Raw genomic sequence first — 26,432 nt, 5'->3', positions numbered from 1 at the left:
CTCAATATGTAATAATAATAATAATAATAATAATAATAATAATAATAATAATAATAATAATAATAATAATAAGAAGAAGAAGAAGAAGAAGAAGAAGAAGAAGAAGAAGAAGAAGAAGAAGAAACTAACTTTTCAGTTTATTAAATCTTACACAGCTGTTGTAGATTTAAAAATTGATATTACAACTCTTCCTATGGGAAGTATAAAAAAGCAAAATACAGTTCCATTTTGTCCTCCTGTCATCAATAATAAGATCTTAAAGAAATACAATGACATCTTCTTATATCTATTCTTATCAAAATCTCAAAATTAATAACTAACACATACCATGTAAGTTATTTGTACTAGCCAAGAACAATCCAGTAAAGTTAAAAAGTTGGGGAAAAAAACTTTCTACATTAACTTGTTGTCCTGAATAGCTGTTTCACAAATGAATAAAGGCCATTTTGTCTGAAAATTTTTGGCCCTCTGCCTTCTATTTAAAAAGTTCTGATTAAGACTGCAATCCTAAGCATATTTATCAGGAAGCTGTCACACTGAACTCTATGGGCCTTTGCCAAATAAACCTGCTTAGGAACAGATGGCAGCATGTTACTGTACCAGTACCAGTACTTCCCAGAATCAATCAAATTTTGCAGTGTATTCCTGAATTTTCATATAACTGCCACTACTTAATTCATTACTTAGCTGTAAATCTTCCTTATTGATTACATCTTAATTTCCTCTTACTAGATTTGCAATTTCTTCTCATTTACAAGGTATTTTCACATAAGACTACAAAAAATGAGGGGGGAAACCAGTATGTATTAAGACATACTTCCAACATCACTATGTAATAATAAATTGGCTAGCCGCTATAGAGCTGCTGAAAGTAAGAAAGCTAGGCCACACAGAGATGTGCTAGGAGTTGCTACATGCTAACAAGATTCCACAGGAATGCATTTTTAATGTAAATTCACACACACACACACACAAAACCCTAAAGCCCAATGAGGCCTAAATATGCTTCAAAATGTTCAGAGCAGCTAGATGTTGTTTTTTTAAAAAGTGTGTGTGGGATAAATCAGCAGGAAGTCTCTGGAAGCTTTAAAAAGGAAGTTTGAGGTTATGGAGTAACAATATCTGTAAAACATATTTACTAGAAAGTTATCGTGGACAATAATTAACAATAGATTAAAAGTTACCTTTGGGGTTTCAGACTGCTATGCTAAGAAAAATTTCCTGGAAGTAATTTACACTGAATAAAGTTGAACTTACTTCTGCACAGACCTGTTTAGGATTATGCCATCATGAATTCAGCTAGAAATGCACAATTAGAAATTAATTATCAAGCTCTAACCCAAACCATGCCCCATTCATAAACATTGTAAATATTCTATATATGAACAACATTTTGTAAGGTTCAGGAGTACTCAAAACTTTTCAGTCTGACTGTTATTATTCTCCAAGTCATCCAGAGAAAGTCAGTTATGAAATGGAGGGATTCAGTTGATCTGGGTACAACTCTGTACCTCAAAAATACTGATATTGAAGAAGTTGAAAAAATGCAGAAGACAATCAAGATGGTTAAAAGGTTAGAACATCCAGGGCCAGCCCAAGGATTTTTAGTGCCCTAGTTGAACTATATCTTTGGTACCTCCCTTCAACAGAGAGAAAATAGAGAAATCTAAAGCAGGCTAGTCACTCTCTCAGATGAACAATATTGTTGTAAGGATAAAATGGAAGGAAAAATTATATTTGCTCACTTTGAGCCCCTTTTATATATGGCTGCCAGCTCTGGGTTGGGAAGCATCTGGAGATTTGGGGGGTGTAGCCTGGGGTAGGGTGAGGTTTGGTGAGGAAATCAGCAGGGTAAAATGACATAGACTCCACCATTCAAAGCAGCCATTTTTTTCCCAGGAGAACTGATCCTGATCATCTGGAGATCATTTGTAATAGTGGGAGATCTCCAGAGGCCATCAGGAGGTTGGCAATCCTATTTTCAAGCTTTCCTTCCTGCCTTCTCTTACTTTTAAGCTACTCCCTCAATTAGCCACCCTGCACAAAAACGGTGGCTCAGTGGCAGAGCATCTGCTTGGGAAGCAGAAGGTCCCAGGTTCAATCCCTGGCATCTCCACTAAAAAAGGGTCCAGGCAAATAGGATAAACCTCAGTTTGAGACCCTGGAGAGCCGCTGCCAGTCTGAGTAGACAATACTGACTTTGATGGACTGAGGGTCTGATTCAGTATAAGGCAGCTTCGTATGTTTACTCCACAGGTGTGAGCCTATATCTAAGCTGGTCCTTTCCTCCTCCACCTCCTGGCTCAGTTCCCTTGAGATGCTGTGGTGGGTGACTGGGAGTTTCCTTAGCAGAAAAGTGCATTGTCATCTTCTTTACACTCAGTGTGAACTGCATACAGGTGGCCAGGCAGCCTTGGGCTTCTTCTAGGTGGGAAGGAAATAGAGGAGGGAAGGGTGTATGTGAAGTCTAGTTCTTTAGTCAGGAACTTGATGACGAGAGAGAATGAACTTTCTTTGGGCTAACCAAAAGAGTGAAATTTGGACAGGGAAATAGGGATTTTTTAATTCAGTTCTGTGTTCCTTGGAAGTCAAAGAGACATGCAAGTTGCCCACACAGACTCTTTTGGCATCAGTCCACCTATGCATGTCTGAGGAACAGGTAACAGATATGGTGATTCTACTGGCACAGAAGCCTATAAGCAGGCAAGCTTTCTGATGAGGACAGAGATATGTTAATGGATGTGAAGTGGAGGGGAGAAAGTATAAAGAGAGAGATTTACGTAGATCCATCACTTGCATACTAGTCCTGTGTTTCCCACTGGCATTCATGTGACTACATTGAACAGGTTCCCTCTGTCTTACCAAGGCTCCTCTGGACCAGCTTTCCTACGCCCAGGGTGGTGGTAGCATGCATATGGTCTTCTTGTGTCCTCTCATTTGGGTGCTTGCTAAAGAAGGGCTGGCCTGGCCCTGCAAACATGCAATGGATGTTAGGGCCTACTGCCACAGTGTCACATATGCCAGCAACAAGGTCCCAGTTGCTGCTCAGGTATACACCTGAGGATGCAAGTAGCATCCCCCACTCATGAGACCTCTTTTTCTCACTTGATGGTGGTGCTACTCAGGGCTGCTGGATGGCATGGCTGATCCTGATGGTGCAAGAAGGCTGGCCTGACTCCAAAGACAGATGCAGGACATTAGGATCTGCTACAAGCCTCTAGTTCTAGAACCCTGGACATTTGCCTAGGTACACCTAATGGAAGGGCAAGCACAGACAGAAGACTAAACAGTCTGGCACTTTTCAGTTTAGAAAAAATTACTGAGGGGGAACATGGCAGAAGTTTATAAAATCATGCATAGAGAGATCTTGTTCTTTCTCTCTCATAGTACTACGGGGCCCCAATGAAGTTGATGAACAATGGATTTGTGGCACACATTTAGGAAGTACTTTTTTACTCAAGAAGTAATTAAGTTTTGGAATTTACTGCCAGTTAAAATAATGATTGCCACTAGCATAATTAGCATTAAAAGGAGATTAAGCAGATTAGTTTAGGTCCATCAAGAGTGACAAGTCATAATGAGTAAACAGAACTTCCACATCCAGAGGCAGTAGACCTCTGAATACCAGTTTTTGGAAATGACATCAGAGAAAGGACTTGTCATCTATGTGCTGTTTGCTGGACTTCCAGAGTTTGTTGGTCACCATGTGAAAAGGTTGTTGGACTAGATGGACCATGTGCTGCCAGCATGGACAGAGGTTTTATATACTGCTCTGCTTTCCTCCTTTCCCTATTAGTCTGTTGATGACAGTTTGTTGTTCTTATGTTCTCATATCATAAGCTTTTTTAAAACAAGTCTTCCAGGGCTGTTCTTATGTTTGACAAGGATATTATTGAAACTTATCTTCCCCGAAATGGTCATCTCTATGGTGTGCAGCATTTCCATTTTCAGACAGAAATGTCAATCTTTGTACTACCTCAGGTTTTAGGCACGCATTCTGCTTATCTGAAAGCACAGATTCTGTTTGCATCAGCTATTTTATTTTCCTTGGGGCATTCCTACCACAGCTTAGGCTGCAAAAAAAGGGCTTTGCTTGCACATAGCGTAAGGCAAGGGGAGGAAGTAAAGGCTCAGTTTCAGGTTACATTGATTTCCTCCCTTGTAAGTAAGGAGAGCCAGTTTGGTGTAGTGGTTAAGTGTGTGGACTCTTATCTCGGAGAGCCAGGTTTGATTCCCCACTTCTCCACTTGCACCTGCTAGCATGGCCTTGGGTCAGCCTTATCTCTGGTAGGAGTTGTCCTTGAAAGGGCAGCTGCTGTGAGAGCCCTCTCCAGCCCCACCCACCTCACAGGGTGTCTGTTGTGGGGGAGGAAGGTAAAGGAGATTGTGAGCCGCTCTGAGACTCTTCGGAGTGGAGGGCGGGATATAAATCCAATATCATCTTCATCTTCTTCTTCTAAGTAGACAAGTTTTTTTTTTAATTTTCTACCCAGGACAATCCTCCCCCGCCCCTCAATTTAGCCCCAGATTCTACCTGCTAACCAGATGAGCATCAGCTTGCAAGGGCTGCAATTATCTGGAGGTCTCTCACTATAAGCAGTCAAATGGAAACCCTAAGGCTGGATTCAGATGGCCAATCTGAGCCAACATAGGGACTTCCCCCCAGGCAGATTAAAAAGTCAAGGTCAGACAGGCACAGCTGCTGCCTGTTCTGCTCTTGCACTCACCCCGTCCTCCAACGTCTGTGGTAGTAAAATCTTCTGCTGCACCCCTCCTGCATTTCCTGGCATCTGACTGCGGGAGAGTGCAAGCAAGGTGGATTTGTGGTGTGAATCTGTCAATCCACTTCAGGAGCTCACCAATATTCTTTTTTTTTAAAATTACTGCCACAGAGCACATGAACACATAAGCACATGAACACATGGCCAATAAAAATGTAAGAGAGGAAAATAAACCCAAACTGTGCTAAGGGGATGGTGCGCAACAACCGTGTGAAAATGCCACAGTTGCCCCACATTATATATGGACACCTCATGCAGGATTTGTCCACTACATTTTGGGGTGATACAATTTGAGATGCCTCCCACGCACATGAAGCTGCTTGTACCCAGCCTGAATCATAACCCTCTTGTATTATGGTAATGGCTGCAGCATATTTTCTGCCAGCTAAACACCAATACTTTCTACCAAGTCAGAAGAAAACTGCTGGGTAAAATGGTACATAGTGAAGTAAGACAGGAGGGGGTTTGGTTCAACTACCTTTGTCCCTACATACTCCGTGAGTTAGATCCTGACTAATACTTCTCTGTGTGCAAGTACTTCCACTTACTTATTTTCTTTCTTTCCTCCTCTCATGAGAGCCCCAAATGCCCACTGAAATCCTGTTCCTGTGGACAGAGGACAGCCCAGGAATAGGATTGGGGGGAGTATAGGGCTTTCAAAGGAGGAGGATGTAGGAACACGGGGACCATATTTCACTGTACCCTTGAAATGCTAGTTGGGATTAGGTGGATACTTTTTTGGGGGGGATGGTAAAGTTCAGATTCAGAAGGGGGGAATACCAATACTGTAATCCTGGATTTTAAGGAATTATTATGCTATCTCAGATTTATTTTCATGTATGCTTGTTTGTTTTGATTTTCATAGTTATGGGTCTACTGTTTCCTAAGGGAGAATAGGGGATCTTCTAGGGAACTGCGGAAGGGTTTTTCTTAGTAAACATCACCAAATTTTCAGGGTACCAAGTCCTCCCTGTCTCCTAAAGAGCCTCCCCCAAACCTGAAGGGGACTGGAAAAAGGGGTCCATTTTACAGACCCCCGAACAAGGTTGCTCAACCATCCTGGTTTCCACTGTTTCCTATGGGGGGAAATGCCTTTCTTCATTCAATCCAATGTCAAACAGTATCAGAGAAACAACCCCCTCCCATGCAAAAACAAAGATCATTGCCCACAGGACAGATCAACACCCACCCCCAGCATCAAACCTAGTCAGAACAGTATCCCTAACTATCCACAGAGCCTTAGAGAAGCCTGAAAGATTAAGCCCTCCTTGGTTAGGTCAGAGCCACTAATTTTACTGACTTTTTTTTTTTACCTCACTGGAGTTTCTGGGGACTGTAACTGACTGTTTCTGCTGCACTATGGCTACCAACCTCCAAGTGGAGCCTGGAGACCTCTCTTCCCCACCCCAAGAATTTCAACTGATCTCCAGACCACACAGCTCAGGTCCACTGGAGAAAACAGCTACTTTGAAAGGTAGATTCTGTGACATTATATCCCATCAATGTCCTTTCCCAAACCCCACCATTCCCAAGCTCCACCCAAAAATCTCCAGAAACTTTCCAGCAGGAAGTTGGCAACCCTATGCCATGCTGTGTTGAGACAATGAAGTAGCCTCTTCAGGAATGGTCTGACATTCCTGGCTTTGTGATTGTGTTACTGGCCAGATATTTTAGTGCTGTTAGGAACTTTTAAAAACTGGATTTTAGCTCAGGTGGTTGGGCAGGGGGATTTTTAAAATTTCTGTTCTGTATTTAGGGCTTTACTTTCCTGATTTACTTCTATGTTGGAAGGGATTGCATATCTGCAGGTTGTGTGTGTGAGTGTGCATTCATCTGTTGGGTTTTTAAAGAACACTTTTTCCTGGTTTAGTTTTATTAGTTTTTTGTTGTCTGGTTTGAATTTTTTGTAAAGGTTTTGGATTTTTTTGGAAAAGTTTTGGAAGCTGTCTTTTCTCAGTGTGTGGGGGGTGAGTTTTGCTCTTGGGAGGGAGTCCCCGCCCATTTGTGCTGGTTTGTTATTTGCTAGCGGAGTTTTGGGATGCTCTTGGGCAGGAGTTGGTGGGTGTTTTGATTGATTAGATTGAAGGTTTTAAGCATGGCATTTTTTCCATAAGAAACAACAGAGGCTGTGATGGCTGGTTATACTTTGTAATGTAGCTATAAAATCAGACCCCTTACTCCAATACCCTTCAAACTTGGGAGGTCTTTGGTAGAGAAGGAGGACTTGATAACCTGCAATTTTTGTACTATTTGCTCCTCAAATACCCACAGAAAGATTCACTTTTCTCTCACATGAAACAATGGATATCAAGAGGGCTAGGGGGACCTGATTCAAGAGTCCTTAAGTCAGACCTCTTTCCATTTCAAAGTTTGGGGGCTTTACAGGAGAGACTGGATTTGGTTTCCTACAAATTTGATGTCATTTCCTCTAAAAACACCTGGAAAGTTCATTATTCCACCATGGGGAGGGAGAGAATGTCACAATGTTGGGAAGTCCCATGATTCAATTTTTGTTCCTTAAATATAAAGAATTATCTGAAAAGGCTTTTTGTGTGTGTGTACACATGTACTTCTTTTTGACCCAGGGATTTCTGTATGAACATAAACTAGTTAGCATCCAAGCCAATTCTTGCAACAAACCCCAGATTCTCTCTTTAGGTTCTCATGAAAGGAGGAAAAAGTTCACTCACATGCCATGTTACGCTTCCCTCTTCAAGGAAAACAAAATATATAATAGCATATTAAATGTGGGGACTTAGTCCTGCTTTGTCCTAAGTATCTGACATCTAACAGGGATGTTCCCATGAATGAGAGATGAAATTCCTGGTAGAAGGAAAGGCAGCAATTGCTTCTGAAAATGTGTTTTTGTTGGATATGGAATGGATATGACTTAAAAGATTTTAATGTTGATATTAAAGAATCAAACTGAAGTTTTAAACATTGCATGCAACTCCACTCTGATCCCACCCTTTTACACACTAGTAATCAAGGTGTGTACCAAATTCCAGCTTACTGTCTGAGTGCAATAGGATAGAATGATCAGATTCTAAAAGCTAAAGCAAAAATATAATAACCTAAGGTCGTCCTGTCTTTGTTTACATGTAGTGCTGGCTGGCTGGAAGAACTTACCTATATAACACTACACAAATTCAGTATCTTGTATGCTGAGGACCCTCAAGCTACTATGTACAAAATGTTCAAACAACAGAGGTCCCTAGCCTGGGCTGGCATTGAGCTGGCATGGTAATATTGTACACACAGTAGCACTGCATGTATAGCAGTCCTGTTTAAAGGACATGATAGGTGGACGCAATATCACATGCGTTAAGTTGTTCTTGTTTAAACTCACAACACTTTCCCATTAAATTGACTTCCATGTAAACATATAGTAATATAACATTATATGTTAGTAACTCCTAAAGACATAACACTGAATAATTGCACAAATTGCGCAATTGCACAAAAACTTAAATATACCGTAAATGTATTTAGAAAGCACAGAAAACATTACACATAAAAATGAAAGAGAAAAAAAGTATAAGGATAAATCACAGAAGTTTATGAAACCAGCTATGCAAGCTGCAGAACAAAAACCATGATTAGATTAAAATAATTTTTCAAAATCAAGACCCACAAAAGATAACTACTCATTTTAAAAGGCTGGAAGAAAAATGGGTCCTAATCTAGTATCAGTGTCAAACCTAAATATGTCAAATCCAGCACCAGTGAAGCCTACTAGGGGAAGGCATTCCACCCATGAAAATGCCCTACTCTTCCTTGCCATGCCTCACTTCTACAAAAAGAAGTAGTTTGTAGCAAGGTCTCAGCTGACTATCTTAAAGGACAGGGAGGACATTTAAAAACAAACAAAAAAACACTTTAGATATCCTACCACCAATCATTTATGTGGCTTTAAAGATAACTCTGTCAGCATATTTTCTTAAAATGTAAAAGTAAAACTCCTGCAATTTCAGCATAACCTAACTGGTTAAAGGTAAAGGTAGTTCCCTGTGAAAGTACCAGTCATTCTCGACTCTGGGGTGATGTTGCTTTCACAGACTTTTAACAGGGTGGTTAGCCATTGCCTTCCCCAGTCATCTATACTTTCCCCCCTGCAAGCTGGGTACTCATTTTACCGATCGAACTCACGTCGTGAGTAGAGAGTTTGACTGCAGTACTGCAGCTTTACCACTCTGCGCCACGAGGTTCCTAACCTAACAGGTTATATTCCTACCATAAGCAATTATACATAGGCTCAAAGATCTTTATTTGTGTAATATAAGTTAAATAGAATATCAAATAAAATCAAAAGATCCATCCTGGCAACTGGTGGGAGAGACATATCAGCAGCTGGGAGAGACCTAGGATGGCATTGCCACAACTTCAATGTGGTGTAGTGGTTAAGAGCGTTGGACTCCAATCTGGAGAACCTGGGTGTCTGTTGTGGGAGAAGAAGGGAAGGCGATTGTAAGCCACTCTGAAACTCCTTCAGGTAGTGAAAAGTGGGGTATAAAACACTTTTCTTCTTCATCAGTGATCCGGTGACATCACTTCTTGCACATACCAGAAATGGTGTCATTGTGTTGCTGACAATGCAGAGACACTCTGGTATTTGGGCAAAAAAATTCTATGGTAGAAACCATTTTTAACCACAGAATTTTTGCCCAAACACCAGAGTATCCTATGTTACAAGTGACAAGATTATGTCACTTCTGGAGCATGCCAGAAATTACACTGCTGCATTGCTGGCGACATCACTGCAAGGCCAGCCTAGACATCATCTCAGTCAGCTGATCAGTGAGGAGCATCATAGCTGGAAAAAGAGTGTAGTTTTAATATGAGTTTGTGTTCTCCAAACTTCCATGGTTGTCATGGTGGCAATCATCTTCTTCACAATCCAATTAAAATCAACAGATTTATGTTCTTTTACTTTCAGTTATTGTAGCAGGGTTCACAAAAGTCATACTCAGAAGAATAAAAAAAGAAACTTTTCCCTTACCTGAATGCTGCACACATGTAAAATAGAGAGCAAATACGACCAGCGAACAAAGCTTCCATTTCCATTGATAGCACCACATGAGGCTCTCATAAGACATCCTATGAACAAGAAAATAAAAGTACGGGAAAATGTAATTTCTGTTTTCCTTTTGTTTGTTTTTTGTTCAGTGTATATAATGATATAAATACAGTCTGATACAGTAATCCACTGTAGAATCTTCTCCACTTTCTTATCCCCTGTTCCCCACACCAATTTCCAGTCCTGAAAAAGTTAATTACATACAGACGGAAGGACAGTAGTGAAATGTGAGAAAGGGGCAAAATTGCTCCATTCATTATCCTTTTCCCTTTTCCACCCATCAATCCACATAGCTATTACTCCATAAAGATCCCACAACCCCAGGGGTAAATTTCCCCTGGGGTCAGAAATGGCTGTGATAGAAGGCAGAGTGGGGGAAATCTGCAACAGTCAGCATCTTCTACTGATGGATCATTGAATTCAACCCACATTCTCTAAAAAAACACAACTTTAATTCCAGTGAATATACAGCTCAACAGAAAAAAAAATGGAAATTGTATTATACAAGTATGGTCTAAAGTAGAAAAGGACATACTAGCTTACTATTTGGGCTTTTCTTTATTAGCCTGTCAGGATGTCAAAAAATCTGACAAGAATTCTGAGGCACTGGCAGATTAGGAAGACAAAATGGTCCAGGAAAAAGGATACACCCTCCCTGGCCACGCCCCTACAGAAGGAAGGCTTGGCTGGTAGTGGGGACAATGGCTTCCTTGTGGGGTGGTACTAGGCCAGGTGAGGAGTCTTTATCTTCTGAAGGACACTGCCAGCAAGGCAGTCCCAGTGCAAGGAAAGCAGCCCATGCAATCAGCCCACTAAGACTTTTCCGGGAGGCCTTAAAGGCCAATCTGCCTCTGTTCTGAGAGTATTTGAATTTATTCCTAAATCTCATTGGGAGTACGCTCTGAAGTCCAAATTTGAAAGACCTTTGTTAGATTGATTATTAAAAGACTTTATTTTAATTTGCCAAACCTTCCATCAGGCCTGTAGCCACAAGGGGGCCTGTGGGGGCACAGCTCCCTGACTTCTAGGCAGAGCCCTCTGACTCCCAGAAGGCCCGCCAGGATGCAGCCTGCTTTTTTTCTTTTCCTTTTGTCATGGCTAAACCAGTGAAGCATCATTAGTGGCAGCTGGAGCCAGGAGAGCTGAACAGGACACATTGCACTGCAGCAGCAAAAGCAGCAGGCAGAGAGGAGGGGGGTGGAGGAAGTCATGTGGAATGGGCCGGGGGGGGGGGGGGGTAACAGATGAAGCTGCTGGCTGCAATGGACAGTCCCTCCTTGACTCCAAAATCTTAGAGTTGGCTGCCTTGACTCAGCCACTTGCAAAGCCTCCAGTTTTTGCCCCTACCCCATAAAGCTTCTGAGAAGTGGCAAGCCCTGCAGTGCGTGGGAAAGGGTCCCCCCTGACTTTTTAAAAAGCCCCCTTTGAAAATCCTGACTACGGCCCTGCCTTCCACACCCTCCTTCTTCAAACCACAAACATGAAATCCACTTTCAATTTTACATAATATATAACAATCTAATTTTTCATGTTTTTTGCTACAAACAGATTAACAAAATAAGCACTGTAACATCAAAGTATAAAAACATAAAAACATTCTGAATCTGTCAGTACCAGTACACAGTAAAATACGGTTTACTCTGCGCTGCTGTAAAGATGAAACTTCATTATCCAAACACATAAAAGTCTTTCTCCAAAACTCTAGGTCTTTATGCCATTTCACAAGTTGCTTTTGAAAGTGCCCCAAACTCCAACAGGGGTTTGCCAGGTGGGCTTATTCCACATGGCTCTTTAATCTGAAATTGCAAATTAGTGACACAGTGTGGAGATTATTTAATAATATAAGAATGATTGGCTTATTAATTTTAACAGTGTTATGTTATGTTGATGTTTTTAACTTCTGTTGTACATCACTCAGAGCCCTGTTTAAAGTATAATAAAGTATAAATAAATAGCCAAGATTTAACTATTAATATTATTTATTTGATTTATTAATTGCCCTATACCGGTTTGTGCCAGGCTCTAAGCAATATACAGAAGAGGCATAATGCCATAAAACAAACACAAAATGTTAAAATTCATTATAACAAAGTTAATAAAAACTGGAGACCACATTAAAGCATATCCAAGATGGCATCCCTCGAAGTCTTGCATCCCAGTTCTGGACTACCTGGCCACTTTCTGGGCAGGGGAGAGAGGAACACAAAATGAGAATAGGGGGAGGGAAAAGAGAGAGGGTGCCAGCCAATGTTCCCTCTAAGCTGCAGTCTTTTGAGCAAAAAATCTACTTTGTGAGCTACTGGCAGTAAAGCTGTGAGCTACTGCATACATTATTGTGCTCTGGGGTCATCCTTCCTGAGCTAAGACAAAAATGAGTGAGCTGGAGGCTAAAAATCTGTGATCACGCTACAAATCACGCTAACTCATCTTAGAGGGAACACTGGTACCAGCCACAACAGAAAACCGTTGCTGTCTCAACTGAAAGCCTGGCAGAACATCACTGCCTTACAGGCCCTGAGGAATTGTATAAGATTCCATAGGGCCCTGATAGCACAGCCAGACATCTCTAAAGCCAGAGACCACCAGGACAAAATTACACTTTTCTTCTGGAGGATCCAGATGATGTTATAGTTAACCCACTGCAGTGCTGCATTTTCTGTGTCGCTTTTCTGGAGACTTTAGACCTGTTTTGTTGTGATTGTTTTCACTTTAAATACAAATGCAATGTAAGGATTCCAGTACAGAGTTACAGCAACCCACGTTGAAGGCTACTGGCCCTTTAATTATTATTATTATTATTATTTTTGCTTTAAAGCAGCTTCTGATTTTCAGCCTAAGTACGTAATTACTTTCAGCACATTCCATGTGGCTGTGGTTCCTGGGGGTATGAGGATTTCATTACTACATTTGTCTTCACAGTCAAAGGTGTCCCCCTTCCTCCCCTTCCCCCCGATCATAATTTAAAAATTACAATTCTAAAATGTGTGTATGTATCTTAATGAGCCATCCTTTTTACCATAAATCAGAAGTAGTAACTAACAATCCCAGTCTAAGCAGAGTTATACTTTTCTAAGTCCATTCAAGTAAATGGGCTTAGAACACTGTACTTCTGCTTAAGTGTTTCATTGTAAACCTCTCCCTTCCCCTAAAATTGATTAAGGAGCCATTTAGCAATAACAGTAGTTGTTGTGAGAAACAAAAACTAATTAAACTCACCCATTCAATCTCAGAGCTACAGGGAGAGGGAGGTGACAGAGAATGGATGGAAAGGACACAAAAACTGTCACCCAATCCTCCCTTACTCATCTAGTTGCTGGTTTCATCTGTGGTCTTAGTATCTGCACATTGCATTTTGATCTCTTCCTCTCCAAAGCCATTTAAGGGCTATGGGGAGGAAGCAGGATACTTGGAAAGATAAGCATGTTGGAATAAGCAAAGAATCAAGAGTCAATATGCTGCTGTGATCCATTTCTAAACACGGTGTGTTGAATCCAATCATCTTCCAAGGAAGTTTCCTCCTGCAGAATAACCACTTAAAGTTGGAGGAAGGCTTCAAACTGTGCTCAGTGATAGGATGAAAGATCCACCCAACTTTCATCAGAGTAATTCCACAGAACTGACAGAATACGGATGGGAAGGGCACAAAAACTGTCATCCAATATACTCAGTTCCTCCCTCCCTCATCTAGCTTGCTGGTTTCATCTGTGGTCCTAGTATCTGCACCTTCATGGAAGCTTCTAGCTGTACAAAAGCAGTTGAATTTCTAGGACTGTACTTTTAAAAGTAAGGAAGCAAACAATACCACTTGAAACAGCATTTCTAAATGACGTTTCAACTGCAGTTACCTATCTCTAAAGTTATTTCATTTTCCCTGATACGGTTATTTAACAGTCACACACTGAGCTGACATTTCTGGTGAGTTATCTATCATGACTCCAAGAGCTCTCTCCTAGTCAGTTATCACCTGTTCAGACCCCATCAGCATGAATTTATAGTTGGGATTTTTTGCTGCAATATGCATTACTTTGCACTTGCTCATGTTGAACCTCATTTGCCACATTTATGTCCACTCAGCCAACTTCAACAGATCCCTTTGGAGCACCTAACAGTCCTCCCTAGTTTTCACCACTCTGAACAACTTAGTGTCATCTGCAAACAGCACTGCTTATTTCTGACTCCAAATCATTAATGAACAAGTTAAAAAGCACCAGACCTAGTACCAAGCCCTGTGGTACTGCACTGCTTACTACCTTCCACTGTGAAAACTGCCCGCTTATACTCACTTGCTGTTTCCTGTTAATTAACCATTTTTTAATCCACAAGAGGATTTGTCCTCTTATCTCATGACTGTTGAGTTTACTTTGATTAGAAACTATATCAAAAACTTCATCAAAATCAGTTAGGTATGAACCCTGAAGTAATTCTATTCCTGACTGACTTTTCCACTGGACCAGAATGCAGGTATCTTCATTTAGCATAATGAATAGGTTAAGAATAGGCTAGGCTTATTCTTTACACCAAAGTATTTTACCTGTCCATATGAACACATGAAGTTATAACTAGTGTATAATATAGTTAATAGTCCTCACTTTGGTCTGCATACATAACACAGTGAGTATTCTATATCTGCAGTTCTGACCTAAACTGAACTGTGTAAATATATGCTATGTTCTAAATATTAGGAATGAATGAGGTATCTATGTAGACCAGAATTTACAACTAAATCAAGGCCCCTTCCCTTCAGAGTGTTTATCGGTCAGAATCTTGTTCTCTGCAGTTTCCAATTATCAGTCTACCCCAGTTCTTTTTCTTATATCCATCCTTCCTTTTGGTCTCAGAAACTCAAGACACTAGAAGAAACCTTTCTTTGAGCACCAACAGGACTGTACTTGTGTGATTTCACAATTTAGGAACCTTGGGTAAATGTGCCCCTATGGATTCTCATGCATTTCCCACTGATATTGTTATATTGCTCAAGTGCACTCTTGTAACAGTCAGAACTTCCCAAATGCTGAGATCATTAAAGTGCACCATCACAACATAAAGAACTCAATCAGCATTTACATATTTTTTTTTTAAAAAGTGCTACCACAGCACAGTTATGCAATCTTGCAATTTAGTGGCCTTGACAAATGGATTACCAATACTTCAAATCCCCTAGGAGACAATTTCATATTCCAAATAGCATGAAGCTATTAAAATTTGGTAATTCTCAGTTAATTTTAAAATAAAAAAAATCCACGTTCAGCCAATTTTAAGAGATACTTGATTTGTTTTTGTTTTTTTAAAAAAAGAGCAGATTTCTCACATTCTGATCTGCTGTATCAAGCATGAACAAAAATACGCATACCATCTAATATAAAAGAGAGCAAGTTATTTTCAAAGAACAAGCAACTCCACTACTTAAACCAGTTTCTAGCTTTCCAGTTATATTTCCCTTAGAGTGTTTATACAGCTATTTAAAATTCAGAGTGTACCCGGTACTACTTCAGATACTAAGCAGAAAGGAACCTTGGAATATCAAGAGTTAATGTAAGTACCTGTACCCACTCTCTCCATTAAGCACACATGGATTTTTTTTTAACTTTTCTCCACATTTTGGCATGAGTGAGACAGACGATGAATAGCCAGAGTGTACTCTGCTCAAAAATACCTGATGGAATAACATATGACAACTCTTGTGCTGTAAAAATGGATTGAAAATTCTTCATAGTTTTTAACAGTCTAACTACTTCAGGCTTCAGACATTACATAGCTCAAATAAACCTGCCAGATTTACTGTTTAGAATAGGAACCTACTGGTCTTTGAGGCAGTTTCCCATGCTCCTGTTCTTGTTTCTGTCTCTACTATCACTAACTTCTACAAGACAAGGCTGTTCCAAGTTGTTTGCATCCATACTGGTCCAAAATCAAAATCGGAAAATATGGATTGTGGCCTGCTCCTATTCCATCAGCCTCTAGCAGTACCCACTTTACTACACCACTGTACTGCATAAACACAGACGGACAGATAGATCTGCTGTAAACCTTGCAATGAAGACTGCTGCTCTATTCCATTATGTGTGATACCACATTTACTAGTGCAGTGATCCTCACTGCAAGGCCCATCATCTGCTGACAGCTTTGATGGACCCCAAGAATGATTCCAATATCAGGGCAAGACACATCTCCACACCATCACCTCCCATTCTAGGGAGATTCCTTAATTCCTCTGTTGCCACAAAAATACTGTCAGGGATAGAGACCTGGCAATGCCAGAGGGCCAACTTCTACCCTGTCAGCCCTTGGCTTCTCAACCCTCTAGCATAGGACGGGAAATGGTCAAAGTGGGAGGCATGGAGAAAGCAGCCACAAGAACCGATAAGCCAGATGGTGAGGTAGCACCAGAAGATGGAAGGAGGGAGGAGCCCTGCAAGGAGTAACTGGAGCTGAGCAAGAACCAGCTAGTGGAACCAGTCTCAGTGGGAGCAGAAAGAAGAGGCACCAGGGGGCAAAGTAGACTGTGGGACACTACCTTTAACCACCCTGGGAAAGACTGATGCTTCAGTAAGGAAGTGAGTCACAGGAGACCAATATGTCAGATGAAACTGAGTTCAGAGCTACCTTGTATTTGAACAGGCATGACAATTAGTTTACTGTCTGAACCCAAACACACAGGGAAAGGACTGGTGTGATACCACATGGGGGAAACTACAGTAAGGCATCAGTTAGCCCTGTGGGAGTCTTTCTCACATCTTTTAGTGGATGCAGCCACTGAAGTGATATAGGAAAAAGGTTCCACACAAGTGACAGTAGTAAATAATATACTAGCCGTTAATGTGACTTTCACACTGAAGATTTTTTGCTGAAGTGGCCTTCGCTTGAGAAATAGTGAAGATCACAGGATTATAGCAATAGTTGTAAGTGCTCACAGATCACATAGGTTAACTCTCTCCCTAAAATGACTACCAGTATCCTACCAGCCTTGCACAGATCCAGGTCCTATCATGCCACAAGACTCTGTAAACTGTGCTATGAGGGACGGGCACAAACCAAACCACGAAGCATCATCATGAATTCATCATGAATTTTGACCTGTTTGTGGTTCATGAAGTTTGCGTCAGGGTGCCTGGTACAAACATTCTATGAACTCTGACATTGTTCATGGAGGTTCATAAACAGATACATCCCCAGACGATCTCCACTCAATCAAAATGTCTACCAAACTACAAAGCGACAACTTGGAGGGTATGTAGAGTAGCATCCAGGGGAGGTCCCCTGCAACTTTGATGTCTCTAGCTTGCACAGGATGTGTTCTATTATATACTCCTGAACCTCATTCATTTTGACAGGTACAGGGGGCTTCATAAGTGTACAGAACAGATTCTTTGCAACCTAGAGACACCAAAGTTGCACCAGACCTCCCCTGGATGTTCCTCTACATACCCTCCAAGTCTGATGTCTCCAGTTTGCACAGGATCTGTTCTAGACACTCCTGAACCTGTGTCTGTTAAAATGACAGCTGACATGAGATTACATTTTTTGCAGAAGATCAAGTTTTTAGTTCTGAACTGGTAAAAGAGTGAGGCAGTATCAGATCCGCTAATAAATTAAAAAAAAGTTGTAACAAAATCCCTACACATCTTTAACTATGCTATCATAAGAACATAAAGAAGCCATGTTAGATCAGGCCAATGGCTCATCCAGTCCAACACTTTGTGTCACAAGGTGGCCAAAAACCAGATGCCATCAGACGGTCCACCATAAGAACATAAGAGAAGCCATGTTGGATCAGGCCAATGGCCCATCCAGTCCAACACTCTGTGTCACACAGTGGCAAAAAAATTTATATATACACACACACTGTGGCTAATAGCCACTGATGGACCTCTGCTCCATATTTCTATCCAAACCCCTCTTGAAGGTGGCTATGCTTGTGGCCGCCGCCACCGCCTGTGGCAGTGAATTCCACATGTTAATCACCCTTTGGGTGAAGAAGTACTTCCTTTTATCCGTTTTAACCAGCAGGGCCATTCTACAATAGTCTTTTTGTAAATAAATTGTTTTTTAATGTATTAATTAAAAATCAAGGCATTTTTGGAACTGTAGAATTATTTGATTCTTTAGCCTAGAGAAAGGCTAGCATGGTGGTCTATTGCCAGGAAAGCAAATTTACCCTGATAGATTTAAGCACTGTCCTCTTTAATGATGCCCAGCAACTATAGAAAAAATAATTATTTTATCAGGAACTTTATTTATTTAGGATTTATATATCCCACCTTCTCCACAAGCGGACTCAGGGTGGCTAAAAATCTTAGTATTTATACCTACTTTTGTTCTGAATCCACAACTATTTGACATCATATCTGATTACAGTAGCATATATGCAATCAATGAGTACAAGCCAGTCAACAAGGCAGATGAAGAATGCTGAGTAACTGTGCTGAGTTTAGTACTATCCAAAAGTGACCAGACTTAGAACAAGGATATATGGCAAATACAGTGACTTGTCAGTGAACTACCACAGAGAACTACCACCACAACAACCTCTCCAGGAAAAAAAAAGAACAGAAAAAATAAATAAATGTCTCTCTAGGAACATAGGATTCTTCTTTTGGCACAACTGACAACATTTTCTTTCAACCTAGAACACTTAAAGGGCAAAAACATGGAACTTTTTCTGTTCTTAAAACCTCCCTTTCTTCTTCTGTTTCTTGGCACAGTACCTCCTGTCCAGAAACAGCTCCTTTCTCAAATGGTTTCAGAGCTCTCAGGTGAAGTCTGTGATTTCATTAGGTTAGCCGCTGAGACGCTTGCTGTACCAACTGAATAGATCCAAGTGGGCAGCCCTGTTGGGCTGAAGACTGAAGTGGTTGATCAAAGCAGGAGTCAAGTTTCACCTTTAAGACCAACAAAGTTTTATTCAGACCGTAAGCTTTCGTGTGCTAAAAGCACACTTCTTCAGACGAGGTACACTTGACTCCTGCTTTATACCAACTGAAATTACAGACCGAAGTTCTAGCAAAAGCCACCAGCCTGTGTCAACTACGTTCATTGTCCCTGCAGCACAGCCAGCGTGCAGCCCCGCCGCTCCGAACTAATAATTCACTGTCAATTAATATCAAAACGGCAAGTTTTCTTTGTTGCCTTCAGATCCAAGAGCAATAAAACGCCATCATTTTCTCCCTCCTTTTAAAATAAGTTTCTGGACCCTTGGGACGATGAAGTCTTTTACCTGCTGTTCAGACTATCGCTCTCTCCCCCCTCTCCGGCGACGACGAAAAGGAACTTACATGTTGGCATTACTTGGTCCGAGCAACCATCCTCTCCTAAGGGCGGGCGCTGCTCCTCTTCCTCCTTTTCTTCGCTCGCAGGCTCGGTGGCCAAATTGACTCGCGCTAGACTAGTCCATCCTTCCAGGGTGTCCGGGGCGCCCACGCGCGAAGCTGGAGCCCCGCCTGATTCTTTCCCCCGGGGGAGGAAACCGGCAGAAAGCAAAGAACAAAGCGGCGCGCCAACGGCAGGCGAAAGTCCCCTCGAAACTTTGCGAGAAGAAGGACAGCACGGCGCCCTCCCGCTGCAGCTCACCGAGGGCGAAGAGAGACGACGGCGACGGACTCTGGCACTTGCGCCTCGGCCCCGCCCAGCCGGGCGATTCCCGCGCCAGAAGAGGGGAAGAGAGACACTCGGGGTTCAGGTGACCACAGCGAACCTACGAGACTCCCGGCGAGCCCGCCTCGTTCCCCTCGCGATTCCGGAGGCTGGGCTACAGGGTCCAGCCCCACCCTCTCTTGGTGGCATTCCGAGGGAAGCGACCCACAACTGACACAAACGTTCAACTCGGCGCACACTGTGCGCCTGGCGAGGATCGTTAATACCCCACATCCCCTCTTTTCACACAGACCAACTTATCTTTCGCAAGCACGCGCTGAAACCATATGGGAGGCTGTGAGGAGAAGCCAGTTTTTCGTAACACCTAACTAAAAGGATGCTTGAAATGTTTTCTACGCTTTTTACCAGCACCTCAGCTCTGGCCATGTGGGTTTTTTCTCCTTCATTTCAGCCTCACAACAATCCCTGTGTGGTAGGTGAAGCTGAGAGAATTACCCAAGATCATGCAGTGAGGAACTTAAACCTAGAATTTCATAATCCAGCCACATGGGCTTCACAGCTGTGTGGTAACTCAGCTTTCTTAGGGAATGGTGTTGAATGTGTGCCAACATGGACATGTTGCACTCACTACAGCATTTTTGGCAGGAATTTTGCACTTTTAACCAATTTCAGAAAGACAATTGTGCTTGCCAGTTACAGTAAACATAAAATAAAAGGAGAATTATGGCATAATAAAGACTAATAATCACACACACACACACAAAAACCTTATGTCACAAGCTTAGGATACCATAGTATTCCTTATTATCCTTTTAACTGTTACCTGATAGGCAAAAGTAACACGGGTGTGGTGTAATTTCATTGTACCTCCAGGCAGAAGGAAACAACCCACTGACATTGTATTTCTCACACAGCTATTGAGGCTGCTGCTAGAGAAAAACAACTGGCATTTTCATTCTTAGATGGGATTCAATTTTGTTAGTGCTGATTCAGTCGTATATCACTTTTTAACTGACACATCAGTCAACTTGCCTGTGTTAGTCATTTGACACATCCACTTAGAGATTACCAAGTAGTTAGATAGCATGGATCTATGGCCAGTAATTGCTATCATTCCCCTTTAGAGTAGACTGTTGTAATGCACTCTAAGTTGTTAAAGACAACTTGGAAGTTCCAGATGGTACAGAACACCACAGCTCAGCTCCCATTCAGCAGTTAGCAGAATGAGGAAATCACTCAATTTCTGCATACTCCATTGGTCACCAGTCAGTTACTGGTTTCAATTCAAGATTCTAGCTGTCAGCTAGAAGGCCCTTAAAGGCACTGAACCTGTGCAGGACTGCCTCTCCTGCTATGTCCCACCATGACAGCTATTCTCATCTTAGGAGGAGGAGAATTGGTTTTTTATCCTGCCCTTCACCACCCAAAGAAGTCTTGGAGCCACTTACAATCACTTTCCCTTCCTCTGCCCACAACAGACACCCTGTGAGGTAGGTGGCACTGAGAGAGCTCTGAGAGAACTGTGGTCAGCCAGCTGGATCCCACTGCTCTAATTTTGCAGAAGGTACAAACCCAGGACAACTTCTACACCTCTCATTTTGCAGAATGTGCAAACCATAAATGTTCAGAAGAGTATTCATCTAAAGAGATCAGAACTACAGTATAATGAATTGGCTCAGGATATTGTTCCTATCAGGGAAAGTTATAGTATGCAGCAATGTTTTATTGAAGGTATTACCCCCTTTTTGCTGTAATTCAGTGCCTTCTACTTTTATAACAGTTTTGTTGCCTTACCTAAGAGAGTTGTTTGTATAAATGGACTCTTTTTTTGGTCTTATTTTTGGTTTGTTTGCTTGCATTGATTTCCAGTTCTTCAATAACCACCTTGCAGTGCCTTATCAGGAATCTTTGCTATTTATTTTTGTCACATTTATTTATTTATTTATTCTATAACTTATATCCCGCCCTTCCCACAAAATGGCTCAGGGCGGCTCACAGCAAACAATAAAACAGTAAAAGCTACCTGAAGACATTTAAAATATAAGAAGAAATTTCTGATACAGCAGAATATATACCAACAAACACCAACATGTCATCAGGCAACTCATCTTTCAAACTCATCTGAATACCTTAGTGTGAGTTCTAAACATTACACAGTGCCAACGAATTTCCTCCTTTCTCTTGTAGTCCCAATCCATTAAACAGCAGCTGTTTTCTTTAAAAGATGAACACATACACACTTACAAAACAATTACAGGATTAATCAGTGTTCTCACAGGCATAAAAAACCAGTAGTATAATCATGCTGAAAATGAAGGGGGACGGGTTCACCCTATCCAAGTAACATGTAAATTTACATAAATTGCATATTACCTGTGGTGCTCTTGATCCTTAAAGTGATCTTTAAAGTGAACAGTATTTTCCCTATGTCATTATGCTTCAAGGATGTTAATTAGCAGAACTGCATACTAAATACTATAGCATTTTAAACCCCCCTACAGACTGACAGTTTGTTCTCACATGCAGGAGAATGAAATTATAATGAGATGGTGAAGCCCTAAAATGGTAGAATGGGCTCTTCAGTCTTCAGGTAGCTTTGAGTGTTCCTTTTTTAGGGTTCCCAGGTCCACCATGGCCACCAGCAGGAGATGGGGAGGGATAGGGTTGCTGGATCCAGGTTGAAAAATTCCTAGAGATTTGGGGATGGGGCATGGGGAGGACAGGGACCCACTGGGATACAATTCCACAGAACCTTCCCTCTAGAGCATCCATTTTCTCCAGGGAACTGATCACTGTAGTCTGGAGATTTGCTATAATTCTGAGGTATCTCCAGATTCCACCTGGAGGCTGGCATTCCTGTACTGTTTTGACAGGAAATAAATCACAAACTCATTTATCAGTTGCAGATGTAGGAGCAAAGTGGCTGTTGATCCAGACATAGGAATATGAAGTTTACCTTGTATGAATGCCTGGCATAACAATATTCTTAGACTTAGTGATTTGAGACTTGTGAGGACCTGTTGGTTCCTAGAAATTATACTGGAGCAAAGAACTGACAATTGTCTATGTTAATTCCTTTGAACTTCTTCAAAACCTGCTACAAAAACCTGAACATTGGTTTTAATTATTGATTTTTGTTTGTTTATACATTAAAGCACCTGCTCATATCAGCACCTGACTACCAAATTCGCATAAGATGGTGTCTTCTTTCTAGAACCTGTGTGTGGGTGGGGGGGAGGGCTAACGATTTGTGCTTTTGCAGTCCACAAATGAACTTCTGCTAGCTCTAGTGCGTTCATGTCTCTGAAATAATACTACTTGCACAAATGAACTACTAATGTGAACAGTGACTTCTACAGCTGAGTCAAAATGGGGGTGAGGTGTTTTAAGAACATTTTCTTCCACTGCAAAATGTGCCAAATTGTGTGTGTTTGTGTGCATGCATGCACATGATTAGGGGTATTGTGGGAGTGCTGCAAGAAGACACACCTTTTCAACATTTGTGCTCCTGTGACTTGTATTTGCAAGATGGCTGCTTTCTGACTGCAGTTTCAGCACTATTTTTTGTTTGAAAAATAACCTTGTTAATGTTTTTGATGTTTAGTCGCACAGTCGAGTCTGACTCTTTGCAACCCTATGGACAAAGTCACGCCAGGCCCTCCTGTCTTCCACCATCCTCCGAAGTCTGCTCAAATCCGTGTTTGTTACATCAGTAACGTTGTCCAGCCATCTCATCTTTTGCCGTCCCCTTCTTCTTTTGCCTTCTGTCTTTCCCAGCATCAGGATCTTCTCCAGTGAGTGCTCCCTTCTCATTTGGTGGCCAAAGTATTTGAGCTTCAGCTTCAGCATCTGACCTTCCAGAGAACAGTCTGGGTTGACTGGGTTTCCCTTAGGACTGACTGATTTGATCTTCTTGCAGTCCAAGGGACTTTCAAGAGTCTTCTTCAGCACCACAGCTCAAAAGCATCTATTCTTCTGCGCTCGGCCTTCCTTATGGTCCAGCTCTCACAGCCATACATTACTACTGGGAATACCATCACTTTGACTATATGGACTTTTGTTGGCAGGGTGATGTCTCTACTTTTTATTATACTGCCCAGGTTCGCCATAGCTGTCCTCCCAAGGAGCAAACATCTTTTAATTTCATGGCTACAGTCACTATCTGCAGTGATCTTGGATCCCAGAAATGTGAAATCTGTCACTAATTCCATGTCTTCTCCTTCTATTTGCCACTGTATGTTGGGGCCAGATACCATGATCTTAGGTTGTTTTTTTTTATGTTGAGTTTCAAGCCTACTTTTGTGCTCTCTCTCCTCTTTCACCCTCAACAAGAGGTTCTTTAGGTCCTCCTCACTTTCTGCCATTAGTGTGGTTTCATCTGCATAAGTTTTGTTGAAGTTTTTCCCGGCAATCTTAATTCTGACTTGTGCTTCATCCAGGCCAGCATTCTGCATGATGTACTCTTCATATAAATTAAATAAGCAGGGTGACAATATACATCCTTGTCGAACTCCTTTTCCTATTCTAAACCAATCAGTTGTTCCATATCCCATTCTGACCATTGCTTCTTGACCCTTATACAGGTTTCTCAGGAGACTAGGTGGTCTGGTACTCCTATCTCTTTAAGGACTTGCCACAGTTTGTTGTGATCCACACAATCAATGCAGCAATCCATGAGAGGGAACCTTGTTAATAGTGACTTCCATATGGCTATGTAAACCATCACTGAGACAAACTGTAACAGAAAAACGGGTGCCTAAACGGGGAAGTACTGCTTTCACTCTGAATTAGTTTTATTTGTTGTTAGAGATGAACACATCTGATTGGCTATATGATGATGTCCTTTTTTCTAGGGAAAAAAATAAAGGTTGGGTTTTCAAAGTAAAAATGTGATGAAAGCTGCAAAAAGCAACAAATGAGCAGGACATAAATACACACACACACAATTCCTTCCCCAAGACCTTAGTTTGTGCAGTAATGTTGGCTGGAATGAAAAGCCAAACTATCTATACATCATGTTGAAGATACACAATTGGATCTATGAATATATTTTTGACCCTAAAAGTAGCCAAAAGGGTAGCCACATATAATATAGTGAGTCAAATGCCCGGAGAGACGAGGTTGCAGTGATTAAAGCTCTTTATTAAGTGTAGCATGAGACTGAAGAACTGGGCCAACAGGGCCAACTATATGCACATCAAGGATCCCGCACCAGAATGCCATTGGATCATTCAAACCAGCTGAGGGCCCGTGATTGGAGCAGGGCAGAAGGAATTTGGATCCTACTGCCCATTGTTCCTGAGTCCCCAAGCTCAGTCCTAAAGACTCCCATGAGCCAGGCAGGAACAACATTACTTAAGCACAACTTTAGTTCATATATGGAACACCACATTTAGACTGTAACTGTAGTACTAGAACAAAAGGGATTAACTCCCCTGCTGTGCCATTATCCCATCTACCCATGCATGGTTGCTTTCCCTCTTTCTTTCTTACCACTTATTATAGCTTGGCAATGGAGGTGGGGGGAGAAATTTCAAGCAAGAAGATGGCATAGGTCCTGATCTGGAGCCACTCTCCCACAACAGCAGACATCACACACACACACAAAAATCATAGGAAGGAGGAAACAGCAAGGGGGGGGGGAATCCTATTCCTTTAATAAAAGCTCTATGTGGGATGTTATTCACCACAATGTTGCTTATCTCAGTGACATAAAAAGCTGCATCTGTCCATTTCCATGCATTAAACCTTTATTAAAAGTACAGAACATTTTTTCCAGACTTGTGGGCAACCCAGCTCTAAATTTTGAATGATTCATTCATAGATCTGTAACATAACATATAGCATCCCCTTGTGATCTCAGTGCCTAATCAAAACAAAATTCCATTGCCAGTACATCTGAGGCTTAATTGAACCAGGAATTTCCTGGAAAGTGTGTGGACTGTCAACGTAGACTCCTTTTTTACATTAATTCCTTAAATGTTGAGATACACACTATTTTTAATAGTTGTATTTTATTGATGTTCAAAGTTTTTCCCACTTAAGTCAACCTCTTTATAGTAAAAGAGAAAACCAAAGGAAAATATGGAGGAGAAATAAGAGCAGGGGCTATATAGGCAGAATACTATCCTACAATTGCATTGTCTCCTTACCTGCATCAAAGTACAAAACAAACTAGAGATAAGATTAGTGAACCATAGACAGACTGCAGTCAGTTTTTCAAGTTTAGTAAGGCTCTTCCTAACATGATTTGCCAACTTCAAATTGAGAAATTCCTGGAGATTTGTGGTTGGAACCCGAAGAATGTGAAGTTTAGGAAGGGATGACACTCAGTGGGAATGTTATTCTACACACGAAGGACATTCAGCCTTTTTGAGCCAGCAGGAACCTTTGGGATTCTGAATTGGGTTACTAGCTCTAGGTTGGGAAACGCCTAGTATTTTTTTGGGGGGGGGAGGGGTGGAACCTGAGGAGGGCAGAGTTTGGGGAGGGGATGGACTTCAATGGGGTATAATGCCACAGAGTCCACCTTCCAAAGTGGCCATTTTCTTCAGGTAAATTGATCCCAGTTGCCTGGAGATGAGCTGTAATCCCAGGAGATCCCCAGTCACCACCTGGAGATTGGCAGTCCTAATTCTAACACAAAATGGTGAACACAACCTCAAAATGGCAGGTACAGAAATCAGAAAAAAGCACAAAATGATGCTAATACAGGTTAATTATAGTTTATATGTTTGCATCATACTTATTTAACTTTAGAGGCAAGCTATGTAAAATAAGGAGGAAAGGGGTTACATTTTCACACATTTTGAAAAATAAAACATGAGTTTCTGAAATGAGTTACAGTCCACTTCTCCTTAGGCTGTATTATTTTCCATTTTCTGAACAGATGTAGAAGGCTACAAATATGCAAGGAAGGCTGACCTCAAAATATTTCCATCAGGGGTACATTAGCAGAAGTACTGGAAACCTCATGGCGAAAA

At 41.4% G+C, this 26,432-nt stretch overlaps 1 protein-coding gene across 3 annotated transcripts in view; it reads right to left on the bottom strand.

The window, feature by feature from the left end:
* The window catches only part of ADGRG6 (adhesion G protein-coupled receptor G6), a 195,339-nt gene extending 176,122 nt beyond the window's left edge, over positions 1–19,217 (bottom strand). For all 3 annotated transcript variants that reach the window (XM_060240358.1, XM_060240339.1, XM_060240347.1), the window contains exons 1-2: positions 19,131–19,217; positions 9,781–9,878 (exon numbers count right to left, since the gene is read on the bottom strand). In XM_060240358.1, the coding sequence (XP_060096341.1) occupies positions 9,781–9,878; positions 19,131–19,132 (100 nt within the window). In that variant the 5' untranslated portion in view covers positions 19,133–19,217. The remainder of the gene's footprint in view (positions 1–9,780; positions 9,879–19,130) is intronic.
* Positions 19,218–26,432: the final 7,215 nt, after the last annotated feature.

Source organism: Heteronotia binoei, chromosome 1, assembly GCF_032191835.1.
Source record: "Heteronotia binoei isolate CCM8104 ecotype False Entrance Well chromosome 1, APGP_CSIRO_Hbin_v1, whole genome shotgun sequence".
NCBI classification, from domain to species: domain Eukaryota; kingdom Metazoa; phylum Chordata; class Lepidosauria; order Squamata; family Gekkonidae; genus Heteronotia; species Heteronotia binoei.
Note: the sequence above shows the minus strand (reverse complement) of the source record. Positions and strands in the feature narration are given on the sequence as shown.